General features: G+C 41.7%; 1 protein-coding gene across 1 annotated transcript in view; it reads left to right on the forward strand.

Moving 5' to 3' along the window:
* Positions 1-14,846, forward strand: part of LOC121387850 (D-threo-3-hydroxyaspartate dehydratase-like) — a 72,533-nt gene that overhangs the window by 49,624 nt on the left and 8,063 nt on the right. The window contains exon 5 of the mRNA XM_041519080.1: positions 11,155-11,335. Within this exon, the coding sequence (XP_041375014.1) occupies positions 11,155-11,335 (181 nt within the window). The remainder of the gene's footprint in view (positions 1-11,154; positions 11,336-14,846) is intronic.

Genomic DNA, 14,846 nt, shown 5'->3' on the forward strand with positions numbered 1-14,846 from the left:
AGAGAAGCGATGGCTGTCACTCCGTATAGATCTGTAAACTGATCTCATTAGCTGGGTCATCAGATATTATACTACAGCGATGTTCGTGATTATTACATTGGATACTGTATCAACAGGGGCGTACCCTGATCAAAGTCCTACGGCGGCGGGGGGGGGGGGGGGGGCGGCATTGGAGGGCACTACTTTTTTAAAATAAACAAATGAAACACTATACAGACAGGACAGGAAAAAAAAACGTTCGCAAGCATGTGCTTGTAAACCTTTATGCTAGTGTCAAACTATCAACTATCACGACAGAGTTTGGCCAACTCGCCGATCTCTCGACTTTTACGATTGTCCATTTGCTAGTCTGAGCGCTCTCACAACTCGATTCTCGTCGTATACAAGTCCTACGACCAATTTGTTCTTAATATGAATGCACCCGTCGTAATTCGGGAGTTTGAGAAATTACAACGCAACCATCGAGTCTATACTCAAATTTTTAATGACGGCAGACACATGCAAATTTCAGGGCGTTGTCGTAATGTTAGTCTCAGACTATTAAAGTCTTCAGTCAAGACTAAAAGTTTTAAAAGTACCGAAAGCTTGTCCCAAGTTCAGCCAGCTAGCGTTTTTCTAACGTTCTCCAACTATTCGATTGGTTTCCGACATGGCCATTTGGTTTACCGAAAAGTGCATAAACTAGTCTAGCGGACGTTTTTTCTGTTCGCTGTCCCTGAACTCGGACCAGGCTTAACGCGCTATCACGTTAAACACAATGGCCACCAATAAAATCGTTCGCGAATGTTGCCGCTGCTCGTTGTTGTTGAACGCAGTCATGATTTCTGAAATACAACGCATTTCTCAACACCTCGCATTGTACCAACCTGCCTCGGTGATGTGGTTAAGCCATCAGACATAAGGCTGGTAGGTACAGGGTTCACAGCCTGGTACCGGCTCCCACTCAGAGCGAGTTTTAACGACTCAATGCATAGGTGTAAGACCACTACACCCTCTTCTCTCTCGCTCTCTCACTAACAACTAACTCAGATAGCTGAGGTGTATGCCCAGGACAGCGTGCTTGAACCTTAATTGGATATATGCACGGAAATAAATTGAAATGAAATATGTTGTACCAACTCAGGAAGTTTATATATATATATAGTGGCACAATACGATGACTAGAATAAATTTCTATATTTTCGGTCACTGACTAAAAATAGGCCTATAGCTTTTTGGGACGGAACAACTTTTACATGAGTTATGATCAGCAAAGGAATGGTGTGTTGTTGTTATTTTATTTCCAGTTGATGCTTTGATTTTTAAAAATAAGAAATAAATTGAAAGTTAGGAATGTAAAAGAAAAATCAACCTCCACTGAGGGGATTCGAACCACCGACTCTCAATATGAGAGTCCAGCTCTCTGCTAACTAATGGGGAAATCCCACTAGCTACTGCCAGTAGTAGGACTTATTCCAGCACTGCTATATATACACAGTTTATAGCAATATTAAAACATTTTTATATAAGGTTAATATTATTGGAAGCGGGAATTGATTTGGAACAACAGAATCAATTGCGCGACGTTTCCTCCTGTCTGGATAAACTCAAGCGAACTGATTCAGTTTGAGCAATTTTCTACCAGATGCGTCAATCGGTATCAATATTTGACGACACCAGGGTGGACAAGAGGGGGGCGGCGAGGGACCTTAATCCCGCACCCATCACCCCCACTACCACCACCACCACCACCACCACCACCACCACCATACACTATAAACAAAATGTTTGTGTAATATTAAAGGCTAGCAACCCGTCTTTAATAAATAAATAAATAGATAGATAGATAGATAGATATAGACAGACAGACAGACAGACAGACAGACAGACACACACACACACAGACACACAGAATTATAGATAAACAGACAGCCAGACAGACAGACATACAGAAACATACATACATACATAGAAACATATACATATATAGATACATAGATAAATAAATATATAAATAAAATAAAATAAATAATAGTAAATAAATAAGTAAAAATGAGTGAATGAATGGATGAAGGACTAATATGTTTAGCATTGGAGGTCGAATCTAATAGCGTGACAAGAAGGGGTTACTCATAATTCCTGAAAAAAACATGTTTTCTTTAACGACACTACTAGAACACATTGATTTTTTTTTTATCATCGGCTATTGGATGTCAGACATATGGTATATACATATACTTTGACAGTCATAGAGAGGAAACCTGCTACATTTTATTCCATTAGTAGCAAGAAATATTTTATATGCACCATCCCACAGACAGGATAGCACATACCACGGCCTTTGATATGCCAGTCGTGAGTGCAATGGCTGGAACGAACAAAAAATCAAATGAAAAAGTAATAGACGTACACTTGTTGCCGTGCTGGATAAATGAAGACCGTGTATTACTCTGATTCTATTTTACTGACCCCAGTCCCCCCCCCACTCCCCCCACTCCCACGCCACCCCCACCCCCACCCCCACCCCCCACGCCCCCACGTTATTTAAGACTGCATATGGCCTTGCTACAACTGGTTTCGATTAGAGAACAGAAATTACAAATGGCCATCAGAATCGATCTGACCACGTCTCCACTTTGCACGTTAGTCGAGAACTATGATCAGCCCTTGCACAGAGAACTTAGCACTCGCCTAGAATCGATTACACGGGGGGGGGGGGGGGGGGGGGGGGGTCACGAGGTAATTGGTAATTGTTTTCTATACACCCACCTCCCAGAAAACAAAATTAGAGAGAGAAAAAAAAAAAGAAAAAAAAAGTAGTTTGTTTTATTTAATGACGCCACTAGAGCACATTGATTTTTTTTTATCTTATCATCGGCTATTGGACGTCAAACATATTGTCATTCTGAAACTGTTTTTTAGAGGAAACCCGCTATCGCCACATAGGCTACTCTTTTACGACAGGCAGCATGGGATCTTTTATTTGCGCTTCCCACAGCCAGGATAGCACAAACCATGGCCTTTGTTGAACCAGTTATGGATCACTGGTCGGTGTAAGGGGTTTACACCTACCCATTGAGCCATGCGGAGCACTCACTCAGGATTTGGAGTCGGTATCTGGATTAAAAATCCCATGCCTCAACTGGGATCCGAACCCAGTACCTACCAGCTTGTAGACCGAAGGCCTAACCACGACGCCACTGAGGCCGGTTAAAAACAAACAACGTAATTGCCGGGAGGAAATGTTTTGTCGCACACTGTATTTAAGAATATATATAAGATACATGTACTTCCGAATCTTTATTATTATATGTCTAAAAGTAACCTTAATACTTAGTATTTAAGACAACCTAGCTTGGCTATTTAAAAAATAGCCACGGCAAAAAAAAATATGCAGTGGAAAAAGAGTCTCCACGGCATTTTTACGGCGGTTTTGTGGCTAATATTTAAGAGAGTCAGTATTACAAAAAATAAATTATTATTACACTGTAATTAAAAAAAGTGACATAGAAAATTGAATTGGATTGGATATAAATGCGCGGCCATTAGATAGCCTACCATTTTTCTCACAACTAGTTGTTTTAAAATGTATCTAACGAGCGAAAGCGAGTTTGATACGTTTTTAACAACGAATTGTTAGATAAATGGTATCTAACGGACACGAATGTATTATTCTATTTCTTACATATCCTCAAAAGCCAGGTTTTTAGCAAATTTTAACATCTTTTTTTATTAAAAAGTATTTACTCAGAACACCAAACGGTGTTACATTGAGGTGTTTACAAACATATATATGCAATACAATGGCGGCTGCTGATTAAAATATACATGCATATAATTATATCTATCTATCTATCTATCTATCTATCTATCTATTTATATATATATATATATATATATATATATATATATATATATACACACATGTGTATATATCATACACAAAAGCTAAAATATATTAGTTGAATAAATCTATGACAAAGGCGTGTCTTTTAATGCACTATTACAGCCGTTGCACTTGTAGCTGACTTACGCATCACAGACACATGAATGTCAGGTTAGCTATACGTCACAGTGTAATCGATTTTCATCATTGATTGTATCGCATTGGTGACCTGGTCATCACCTAGGAGCAGCCAGTCGTATGTCTTGAAATTGTTAACATACGTGCATGTGTTAATAACCATGTGTAGCCAGAAATAACGCATGGTGTTCTAGAAAACATATTAACGTGCCTATATGCAATTAAAGTTCAAGCACATCTCTTCCGGACACAATCTCTGACTTAGCCAATGACTGGGTCCGGGACGGAAGGGCCAGAAAATTGAAAGTACCACGGCAAAATAAATGCCGCGGAAAATTGAAAACACCGCGGCAATCTCCACGGCATTGCCGATTGCCATGGTTAATTGCCAGGATTGTAATATAATCCTAATCTGATCCGAGTTCAGCCGCATGTTATGGACAGAACTCTCTGGCGAAGTCAAGATGTTGTGCCCACGACAGGCGTGCTTCAACAATTATCTGATGGAAGCATGCTGAAAATTACCCACACCAACACCCACAGCCACGAGTTCAGCCAGACCGAGCAGAAAAACATCCACGAAAAAACCGTCATCATTATCAAATTCGTATCTCTGCACAAGGCAGAGTTGAATGGGTATTTTGGCCAGGTTGTGATTGTTTCCACCAATCGCTGTCAGGTGGTTCCTATTCAGGAGGACTGCCACTCTCTGGGACACCCTTGCGTTGCCTGTAGGAAGACTGCCACCCCATGTCTGTTTTGTCACATAATTTGTTAATGTTCCACCACACGCTACATATATCCAACAATATTGGGTAGTCTTATGCCTGGCGCACACTTACTGATTAACGTCGACTTGACTGACGCGACTGTCTAATGACGACAAAACTGATCTTTACTCTGCACACACCTACCGATTAACGTCGACGTGACTGACGCGACTGTCTAATGACGACAAAACTGATCTTTGCTCTGCACACACACCTACCGATTAACGTCGACGTGACTGACGCGACTGTCTAATGACGACAAAACTGATCTTTGCTCTGCACACACCTACCGATTAACGTCGACTTGACTGACGCGACTGTCTAATGACGACAAAAATGGTATTTGCTCTACACACACCTACCTATTAACGTCGACGTGACTGACGCGACTGTCTAATGACGACAAAACTGGTCTTTGCTCTGCACACACCTACCGATTAACGTCGACGCGACTGACGCGACTGTCTAATGACGAGAAAACTGGTCTTTGCTCTGCACACACCTACCGATTAACGTCGACGCGACTGACGCGACTGTCTAATGACGAGAAAACTGGTCTTTGCTCTGCACACACCTACCGATTAACGTCGACTTGACTGACGCGACTGTCTAATGACGATAAAACTGGTCTTTGCTCTGCACACACCTACCGATTAACGACGACTTGACTGACGCAAATGTCTAATGACGACAAAACTGGTCTTTGCTCTGCATACACTTACCGATTAACGTCGACCGCACTGTCGACTCAGCCTTAATCAGTAGGTGTGTGCCAAGCTTTAGTCTAGAATCATTGGCAGATCCAGAGGAGTGTCACATGGGTCGCGTGACACCACCACCCCATCACCCCCCCCCCCCCCCATACACACACACACACACACACACGCACCACACACAGGGTCCCGTGACACCACCACCCCATCACCCCCCCCCACACACACACACACACACATACACACACACACGCACCACACACACAAACGCGCGTGCGCGCGATTGAAGTACCCTTTTTAATGACCTTGTTTAATTACCCTGAAAACGCGTCTGTAAGAATGTTTTTTTTTATAAATATTCAGGGAATCTCGCTTCCTTTGAGAGCTCGACTCCTTCGGGAAAACTCAGACTTGTCCGTTTTAGAATTTTGTGATCCCTCCATATACACAATCATGTACCCCCCCCCCCCCCCCCCCCCCCAGAATGTTCCATATTGAATAGGTAGTCGAAAACCAGTATTTCATCTGCCACAAAACGACATTGCAGCGAAAATTGTTTATGCCCGGTGTCACACATAATCTCATATACTTCCCGCCTCCCCTAGGAATGTTTATAAATTCTGGAACCGCCCTTACTAAAACAGTGAACGGAATGAGCGAGGCTCCACGGTCAGTTTAATTTGCAAAATGCAGGTTATTGCTTCCTGACAAGTCAACGTGTTATTTCCAGCCCGGACTAATACGAATATTGATTGAAATGAGATATTACTGTCGCCCTATGTTAGAGACTCTGACACCAGCCAACGCCATTTCCTCTGCAGGTGCGTTAAAACTCGTTTAGCGTTTTCCAGCCGCTGACCTTCGTTACAGGGCTTGAAATTAACTATACTGGGAGCAAGATGTGATTGATACTCACAATAAACAATTTATAATTCTATAATTATCATTTATTTCTCGCTCCAGCCAGTGCACCACGACTGGTACATCAAAGGACGTGGTATGTGCTATCCTGTCTATGGGATGGTGCATATAAAAGATCCCTTGCTGCTGATCGAAAAGAGTAGCCCATGAAGTGGCGACAGTGGGTTTTCTCCCTCAATATCTGTGTGGTCCTTAGGCGTAACCATATGTCCGACGTCATATAACCGTAAATAAAATGTGTTGAATGCGTCGTTAAATAAACCATTTCCTTTCTTTTTATAATTACCGGTCTCAGTGGTGTGGTGGTTAAGCCATCGGATACAAAGGCTGGTAGATTCGAACCCCTGTACCAGCTCCCATATAGAGCGAATTTAACAACTTAATGAGTAGGTGTAAGGCCACTATATCGAATTCTTTCTCATTAATCACTAATAACTAATCACTATTCCACTGACCTGGACAGACAGTCCAGATAACTGAGACGTGTGTGTGTGTGTGTGTGTGTGTGTGTGTGTGTGTGTGTGTGTGTGTGTGTGATTATGCATGCGCGTGCGTGAGCGTTTGTGTGTGATGGACACCGTGCTTGAAACGTAAATGGATATAAGCACGAAAAAGTAAGTAGAAACGAATGAATGAATGAATGAATGAATGAATGAATGATATAATTAATTTCACTTGCAGCTTTCACTTTCCGTCAAAAAAATTAACTATAACTATTCCAATGTTTGACATTCAGTAGCCGATGTGCCCAAGTGGTGTCGTTAAATAAACACATTTTTAACTTTATACAATTACTTGATGTAACCCGTGGCACGGGGACGTTTTGACAGGGTGTGGTGTCCTTACATTGGGCTTTGCCCCCCCCCCCCCCCCCACCTCCAAAAAAAAAGGAAGAATATAATAATAATAATAATAACAAAAAATAACAAACAAAAAAATACTGCTCTGTAGATAGCCATCTCTTATTAGCCGGAGCTATATACCCGACTGCCGTGTACAGAGCCACAAAGTAACAGAGATGGCGATTTCCATTGCGATTGTATTTATGGAATTCATCTTTGTACGCAATATTTAGTTCGATATGTGTACGGTAGTCGACTGGGCCTGAATGCAAAAAGATCCTAGCGAAGTGCGGCATCGGGTAATAACAAAGGAGGCGGTCAGCAGTACAAATCAAAAGAGGAGAAGCAGTCAGAACGATCAGTAATCGTTGAAACGACATTGTAGGCCCGTATTTAGGTGTGTGGGGGGGGGGGGGGGGGGGGGGGTTCGTCCGAACCCTACCACAAAAGCGAAGGTCCACTTTTTTTTCTCTTTTTTAATATTGCACAAATAGTTGGCTGTAACTTTTGCAACTCTCCCATAAAACAATATTTGCTTGTCTTCGTCATTTAGCAATCCCCTAATCAAAGCAGTAGTGTACATGATTCAGAATTTCTAACTAATCTGTCAAAAATAAAAAATAAAAAAGGAACCTACAATGTAGTAAACATGTTTAATTGTATTTTCTGCTATAATGATGACCTCGTAGCATTCGATAATCACATGACAATGACAGCAGTTGACCATCCATTGATTTATCAACCAAAGTTAGAAATAAAAAGTTAACAACAGAAAGTAATTCTGTTAGGTTAGGTCAGGTCAGGTCAGGTCGGGTCATCGGTTTTTAACGTGCACATTCAGAACAAGCTGTTGTAGCACACGCATGTCATAGAGGACAGAAAAAGGTTTGGATTGGATAGGAGAGGGGGTCTACTTTTTGGAACATTTATTGTTCGGCTTACCGGTACTACCCAGAATAGGAGTTTCTACTTCCCGGGCCGACACCATGCTGGCATTTCTAAGGGAGCACAAGCAGCCCAACCATGGTCGGTAGCGGGCGAGGGTCGGTAGCAGGCGAGGGTCGGTAGCAGGCGAGAGGGTCGGTAGCGGGCGAGGGTCGGTAGCAGGCGAGGGTCGGTAGCAGGCGAGGGTCGGTAGCGGGCGAGAGGGTCGGTAGCGGGCGAGGGTCGGTAGCGGGCGAGGGTTGTTTTCGGTGCTGTTGAATTTGCAAATGTTCCGTAGGATTAAGGCCAATTAGAAAATGTTGCGTACTTTCTTGAAGGTAATTTCCAAGTATTTCAAAATGTTTTATGGCCAACATGTAGATGCCATTTTGATGATATGACGCATCAGTGACAAAAATAAAATGGGATGCAATACTTTATGCAATACCTTTTGCTGAACACGTTTGAGGACTACACCTGTACTCTTAACAGGCGTTGCATGTGTTGGCAGTGATTGATGATGATACAATTTTTATGAACATTACGTGTTTCGTTTTCCATAAATATGTTCATCATTAAAGTAACTGATCATAGTTTTGAGGTACACGTACCTTTTCTGTCACTAAGGTTATAATAAGCAATTGCCAAAAATATTTAACATACACCTCGGATCAATACCTTTAACTCCTGCTGTATGCTAGATTTTTCATTATCTTTAGAAAAAAACATTTTTTAAATAACCTTAAAGCCGCACACCCTAGTTCCATCCAGCGAAAATAAATTATAATTTGGTTAATCTACAAACCTGTAACACACTTAGATCACGTTTTTATCAAATGGAGTGAAAAAGCAGGTTTTATATCGATAAATACCATGGGAATCCCCATGTCCCAATTGCTTGAAATAATTTTGAAAGTTAGTATTCTGATGTCACTGGTAGATGTCGCTCGAAGCACAATGCCTACGTCACGACAGAGTGCGCACAGACTTGGGGTGCGTTTTTTTCACCTCTCCTGGACATGTTCCAACTGTTCTGTCCTGGTTGTATCCCCTCTCCAGATATCGTAAGACTTAGCAAAATTATTGGTTTTAAGGGTTTGTAACGTTTTGTATTGAGACACTTACTTGTCTGAACTTTATTGTTACTGAAAATGTTCACGAACTGTGAAGAAAAATCTCACAAATGAACAACAAGCAAACGACAACAAATCGGATGTTGATTGCGCGAACCGTGCACGAGTAAACAAACCGAACCAAAAATGATAACGGTCACGTGGTATACCAACGTCTGTGACGTTTACACAGGAAGATTCGCTCTAAAAATAGATTGGACCTCGCTTGCTTAATGGTTTTTTCTCGAGTGCACGTCTGTTGTTAAAAAAAATAAAAATGTATTTCGTGGTTTTACAAACATCAGGATTACCAGGATTACCAAAAAGCACTTCAGGTGAATGGAAATGTGTATTCTAAATAATAAACTGTAAGTAAAGTGCAATTTTATTTGTGAAAAAAAATTTGTTTTAATAGCGAAAAACAACGCCGTAATGGTTAACAACTAACCGTAACTAGGGCGTGTCCCTTTAATAACAAAAATACAATCTACAAAATAGTCGAAAATCGTTGTTTTAAAATGTAAATTTTTAAGCTCCAGATGCCAGGAAAACGCGTTTTAGGCTTTCAGAGATTTAAAAATTTTCGGGGAGGCATGCCCCTGGAACCTCATTTTAAGTTAGGACGCGAAGCGTCCTCAAGCAATTTCATATCTAAAAGGCCCCGGCAAATATCTGGTCGAACCGTCCCACTCAAAATGCTGGCTACGGGCCTGCATTGCGCATTATATTGTAGATTTAGATTAAGAAATAAGTGACAACTGTATCAATATTTGGACAACCAGTATTAAATTCTTCAGTGTTGGACTCGAGACAATTCGTCCGCAGCCAAAATTAATTTTTTGACAATTTGCTCACTAGATTTCCTCCACGGTGCTCAGTGGGTAGGTGTAAACCACTTACACCGACCAGTGATCCATAACTGGTTCAACAAAGGCCATGGTTTGTGCTATATTGCCTGTGGGAAGCGAAATAAAAGATCCCTTGCTGCCTGTCGTAAAAGAGTAGCCTATGTGGCGACAGCGGGTTTCCTCTTAAAAACAGTGTCAGAATGTCCATATGTTTGACGTCCAATAGCCGATGATATGATAAAAAATCAATGTGCTCTAGTGGCGTCGTTAAATAAAACAAACTTTTTACTTTTCCTCCACGGTGTGAAATGGTATGTGTGTACGAATTGCGTATGACTCGTTCACTGTATGTTTCGTACACGGACATCAAGTCCACCATACATTCAACAATGTTCTGGTTGAATACGAACGTGCTGACGGGTTTCTTCCCGTAGTGTGTGTACTAGTAATTAATAAGTAAATTATTTCTTATCAGCGAACTGGAAAATGATCACTGTAAAGGTATTTAACATCAAACATTGGGTTATTGTTGTATTAGAGTGAGAATCTTTGCCTACCCGATGGTAGTCGAACATTCCGTGTTTTCGCTACAGAGTAATCTCTGACTGAGAGAGCGATCATAACCATCCAATTGTCCGTCTAGCTCTCAAACGACAGAGTACTCGTCAGGCCATGTAGCATAATTCCTCATACGCTGTCGTTTAATGGCCTGGTTATACTGAAACAGGTTTCCAAGTTTCATGTTTCAAAGTTCAACAATCAGTTATGGATCTAAGGACGGGCCCCCAGCCCACCCACCCCCAAATTTTGCAACAGTTGGAGAATCTGAAGAATCCCTTTGGGAACGTTGGTGCCCTTCAGCCAAATGTCATTGTCCCCACCCAACCACCCCCAAGAAAAAAAGAAAGAAAAAAAAAAAGAAAGAAGGAAAAAACCCCAACAAAAACAACAATAATTTTTTTTTTAAAGACAAGATTTTCTGATTCCGCCACTGACAATCCTTCCTTTCTTTTAATTTCAGCTGGTGTTCTGTGTGACAGCGAGGAGGCCATACACCTGGCTAAGGAGGCGCACGAGGCGGAGAATGTCGACTTCAAAGGAGTTTACACGCACGAGGGCCATTCTTATTTTATTAAAGGGGTGCAGGAGCAGATGCAGTTTGGTCATGAAATAGTTGACAAACTGCTTACTCTAGCCAGCCGGTAAGTACGAGAATATCAAGTACCGTTATTCCTAGCGTATTGCCCGTTATATAGAACAGTAGCCCACACCTTGTTAGGTGTTGTTCACTCTACCCAGCCGGTAAGTACGAGAATATCAAGTACCGTCATTCCTAGCGTGTTGCCCGTTATATAGAACAGTAGCCCTCACCTTGTTAGGTGTTGTTCACTCTACCCAGCCGGTAAGTACGAGAATATCAAGTACCGTCATTCCTAGTGTATTGTCCGTTATATAGAACAGTAGCCCACACCTTGTTAGGTGTTGTTCACTCTACCCAGCCGGTAAGTACGAGAATATCAAGTACCGTCATTCCTAGTGTATTGTCCGTTATATAGAACAGTAGCCCACACCTTGTTAGGTGTTGTTCACTCTACCCAGCCGGTAAGTACGAGAATAGCAAGTACCGTCATTCCTAGTGTATTGTCCGTTATATAGAACAGTAGCCCACACCTTGTTAGGTGTTGTTCACTCTACCCAGCCGGTAAGTACGAGAATATCAAGTACCGTCATTCCTAGTGTATTGTCCGTTATATAGAACAGTAGCCCACACCTTGTTAGGTGTTGTTCACTCTACCCAGCCGGTAAGTACGAGAATATCAAGTACCGTCATTCCTAGCGTGTTGCCCGTTATATAGAACAGTAGCCCACACCTTGTTAGGTGTTGTTCACTCTACCCAGCCGGTAAGTACGAGAATATCAAGTACCGTCATTCCTAGTGTATTGTCCGTTATATAGAACAGTAGCCCACACCTTGTTAGGTGTTGTTCACTCTACCCAGCCGGTAAGTACGAGAATATCAAGTACCGTCATTCCTAGCGTGTTGCCCGTTATATAGAACAGTAGCCCTCACCTTGTTAGGTGTTGTTCACTCTACCCAGCCGGTAAGTACGAGAATAACAAGTACCGTCATTCCTAGCATATTGCCCGTTATATAGAACAGTAGCCCTCACCTTGTTAGGTGTTGTTCACTCTACCCAGCCGGTAAGTACGAGAATATCAAGTACCGTCATTCCTAGCGTGTTGCCCGTTATATAGAACAGTAGCCCTCACCTTGTTAGGTGTTGTTCACTCTACCCAGCCGGTAAGTACGAGAATATCAAGTACCGTCATTCCTAGCGTGTTGCCCGTTATATAGAACAGTAGCCCTCACCTTGTTAGGTGTTGTTCACTCTACCCAGCCGGTAAGTACGAGAATATCAAGTACCGTCATTCCTAGCGTGTTGCCCGTTATATAGAACAGTAGCCCTCACCTTGTTAGGTGTTGTTCACTCTACCCAGCCGGTAAGTACGAGAATATCAAGTACCGTCATTCCTAGCGTGTTGCCCGTTATATAGAACAGTAGCCCACACCTTGTTAGGTGTTGTTCACTCTACCCAGCCGGTAAGTACGAGAATATCAAGTACCGTCATTCCTAGCGTTTTGCCCGTTATATAAAACAGTAGCCCACACCTTGTTAGGTGTTGTTCACTCTACCCAGCCGGTAAGTACGAGAATATCAAGTACCGTCATTCCTAGCGTGTTGCCCGTTATATAGAACAGTAGCCCACACCTTGTTAGGTGTTGTTCACTCTACCCAGCCGGTAAGTACGAGGATATCAAGTACCGTCATTCCTAGCGTGTTGCCCGTTATATAGAACAGTAGCCCTCACCTTGTTAGGTGTTGTTCACTCTACCCAGCCGGTAAGTACGAGAATATCAAGTACCGTCATTCCTAGCGTGTTGCCCGTTATATAGAACAGTAGCCCTCACCTTGTTAGGTGTTGTTCACTCTACCCAGCCGGTAAGTACGAGAATATCAAGTACCGTCATTCCTAGCGTGTTGCCCGTTATATAGAACAGTAGCCCACACCTTGTTAGGTGTTGTTCACTCTACCCAGCCGGTAAGTACGAGAATATCAAGTACCGTCATTCCTAGCGTGTTGCCCGTTATATAGAACAGTAGCCCTCAGCTTGTTAGGTGTTGTTCACTCTACCCAGCCGGTAAGTACGAGAATATCAAGTACCGTCATTCCTAGCGTGTTGCCCGTTATATAGAACAGTAGCCCACACCTTGTTAGGTGTTGTTCACTCTATCCAGCCGGTAAGTACGAGGATATCAAGTACCGTCATTCCTAGTGTATTGCGCGTTATATTGAATAGTAGCCCTCACTTTGTTAGGTGTTGTTGTATATTGGGGGGGGGGGGGGGGGGGGGGGGGGGGGGTTGGAGGGGGTGATTGTTTCTTTGTTGTGTTTTTTATTTATTTATTTTTATTTTTATTTTATTTTTTTCGGGGGGGGGGGGGGGGTCTGGGTGTTTAAGAGGGGGAGAGATCGTCTGCTCCGGTTGATAGTCTTCAAGCTATTGAAAGACGTGACAATATGGCTGAATGGCCCCATCGGCTTATTTCACGTTCCAGCCAGTATACCGCGACTGGTATATCAAAGGCAATGGTAAATGCTGTCCTGTCTGTGGGGGTAGTACATATAAAAGATTCCTAGCCCAAGGTTTCTGACAGTAAAAGAGCAAGACGGACAGTTATGATGCTTTTATTACCGTCGGAGAAAACTGTATATCAAAACAGTGTAATCTGTGCTGTGTTTGACATTAAATTCCCTTACATCGATCATTAGGAGGCCTCCCTCCCCCAGCACTTCTGTCCCATGGAAATCTCGACCAGCTAACTTGGGCTTACCTGCCTTTTGGACCGCTGACTGGATTGGATGCACCAGCTAAGCTACTGGCATATTATTATTATTTTATAGTGCATTTGAATTAAGAAATGTTTTATTTAACGATGCCCTCAACACATTGTTAAAGGGACATTCCTGAGTTTGCTGCATTGTAAGATGTTTCCGACTAATATACTATTTCTATGATTATAAACTTACATATTAAATATATTTTCTTGTTTAGAATATCAGTGTTTGTATATTCAATGTGTTTCAAGTCGTCTTAATATTTGTAAGATGCCCAAACTGGGTTTTGTCTTCAAATAATTTTGTACGTACAAAAAACAAACAATATTTTAGGAAATAAGATGAAATTTAACCTAGTACAAATATTATAATGAACAGAAACATGTTTAATATACAGTCACTAATATTTTATGCAGAAAACTATATTTGATATGGAATTACAATCATTAAAAAGTTTCTGTTAGTCGATAACATCTTTAAAAGTGCAGCAAACTCAGGAATGTCCCTTTAAGTCATTGCTAAAAATAAAACAAGTACGGAAAACTGTGGGAGAGATGGACAGGTAGCACATTTTTCAGGTTATCAACTGAATTAATAGAGAAATTCACACAAGCTACTGTCAGTAGAAATACTTTATACCAACACTACTACGCATACATATAGTAGACCTATAGTCCATCCCATTCTCCTTCAATTTTTTATATTTTTTTAATAATTTCAGTTTGGTTTAACGTAATAAGAAAAGTAAAAGTGTTTTGGAAATAACACAAAATTACTATTCTTGTGTGCAATTTAGAAAACAATCAGCTCAGA

The sequence above is a fragment of the Gigantopelta aegis genome, chromosome 13, assembly GCF_016097555.1.
Source record: "Gigantopelta aegis isolate Gae_Host chromosome 13, Gae_host_genome, whole genome shotgun sequence".
NCBI classification, from domain to species: Eukaryota; Metazoa; Mollusca; class Gastropoda; order Neomphalida; family Peltospiridae; genus Gigantopelta; species Gigantopelta aegis.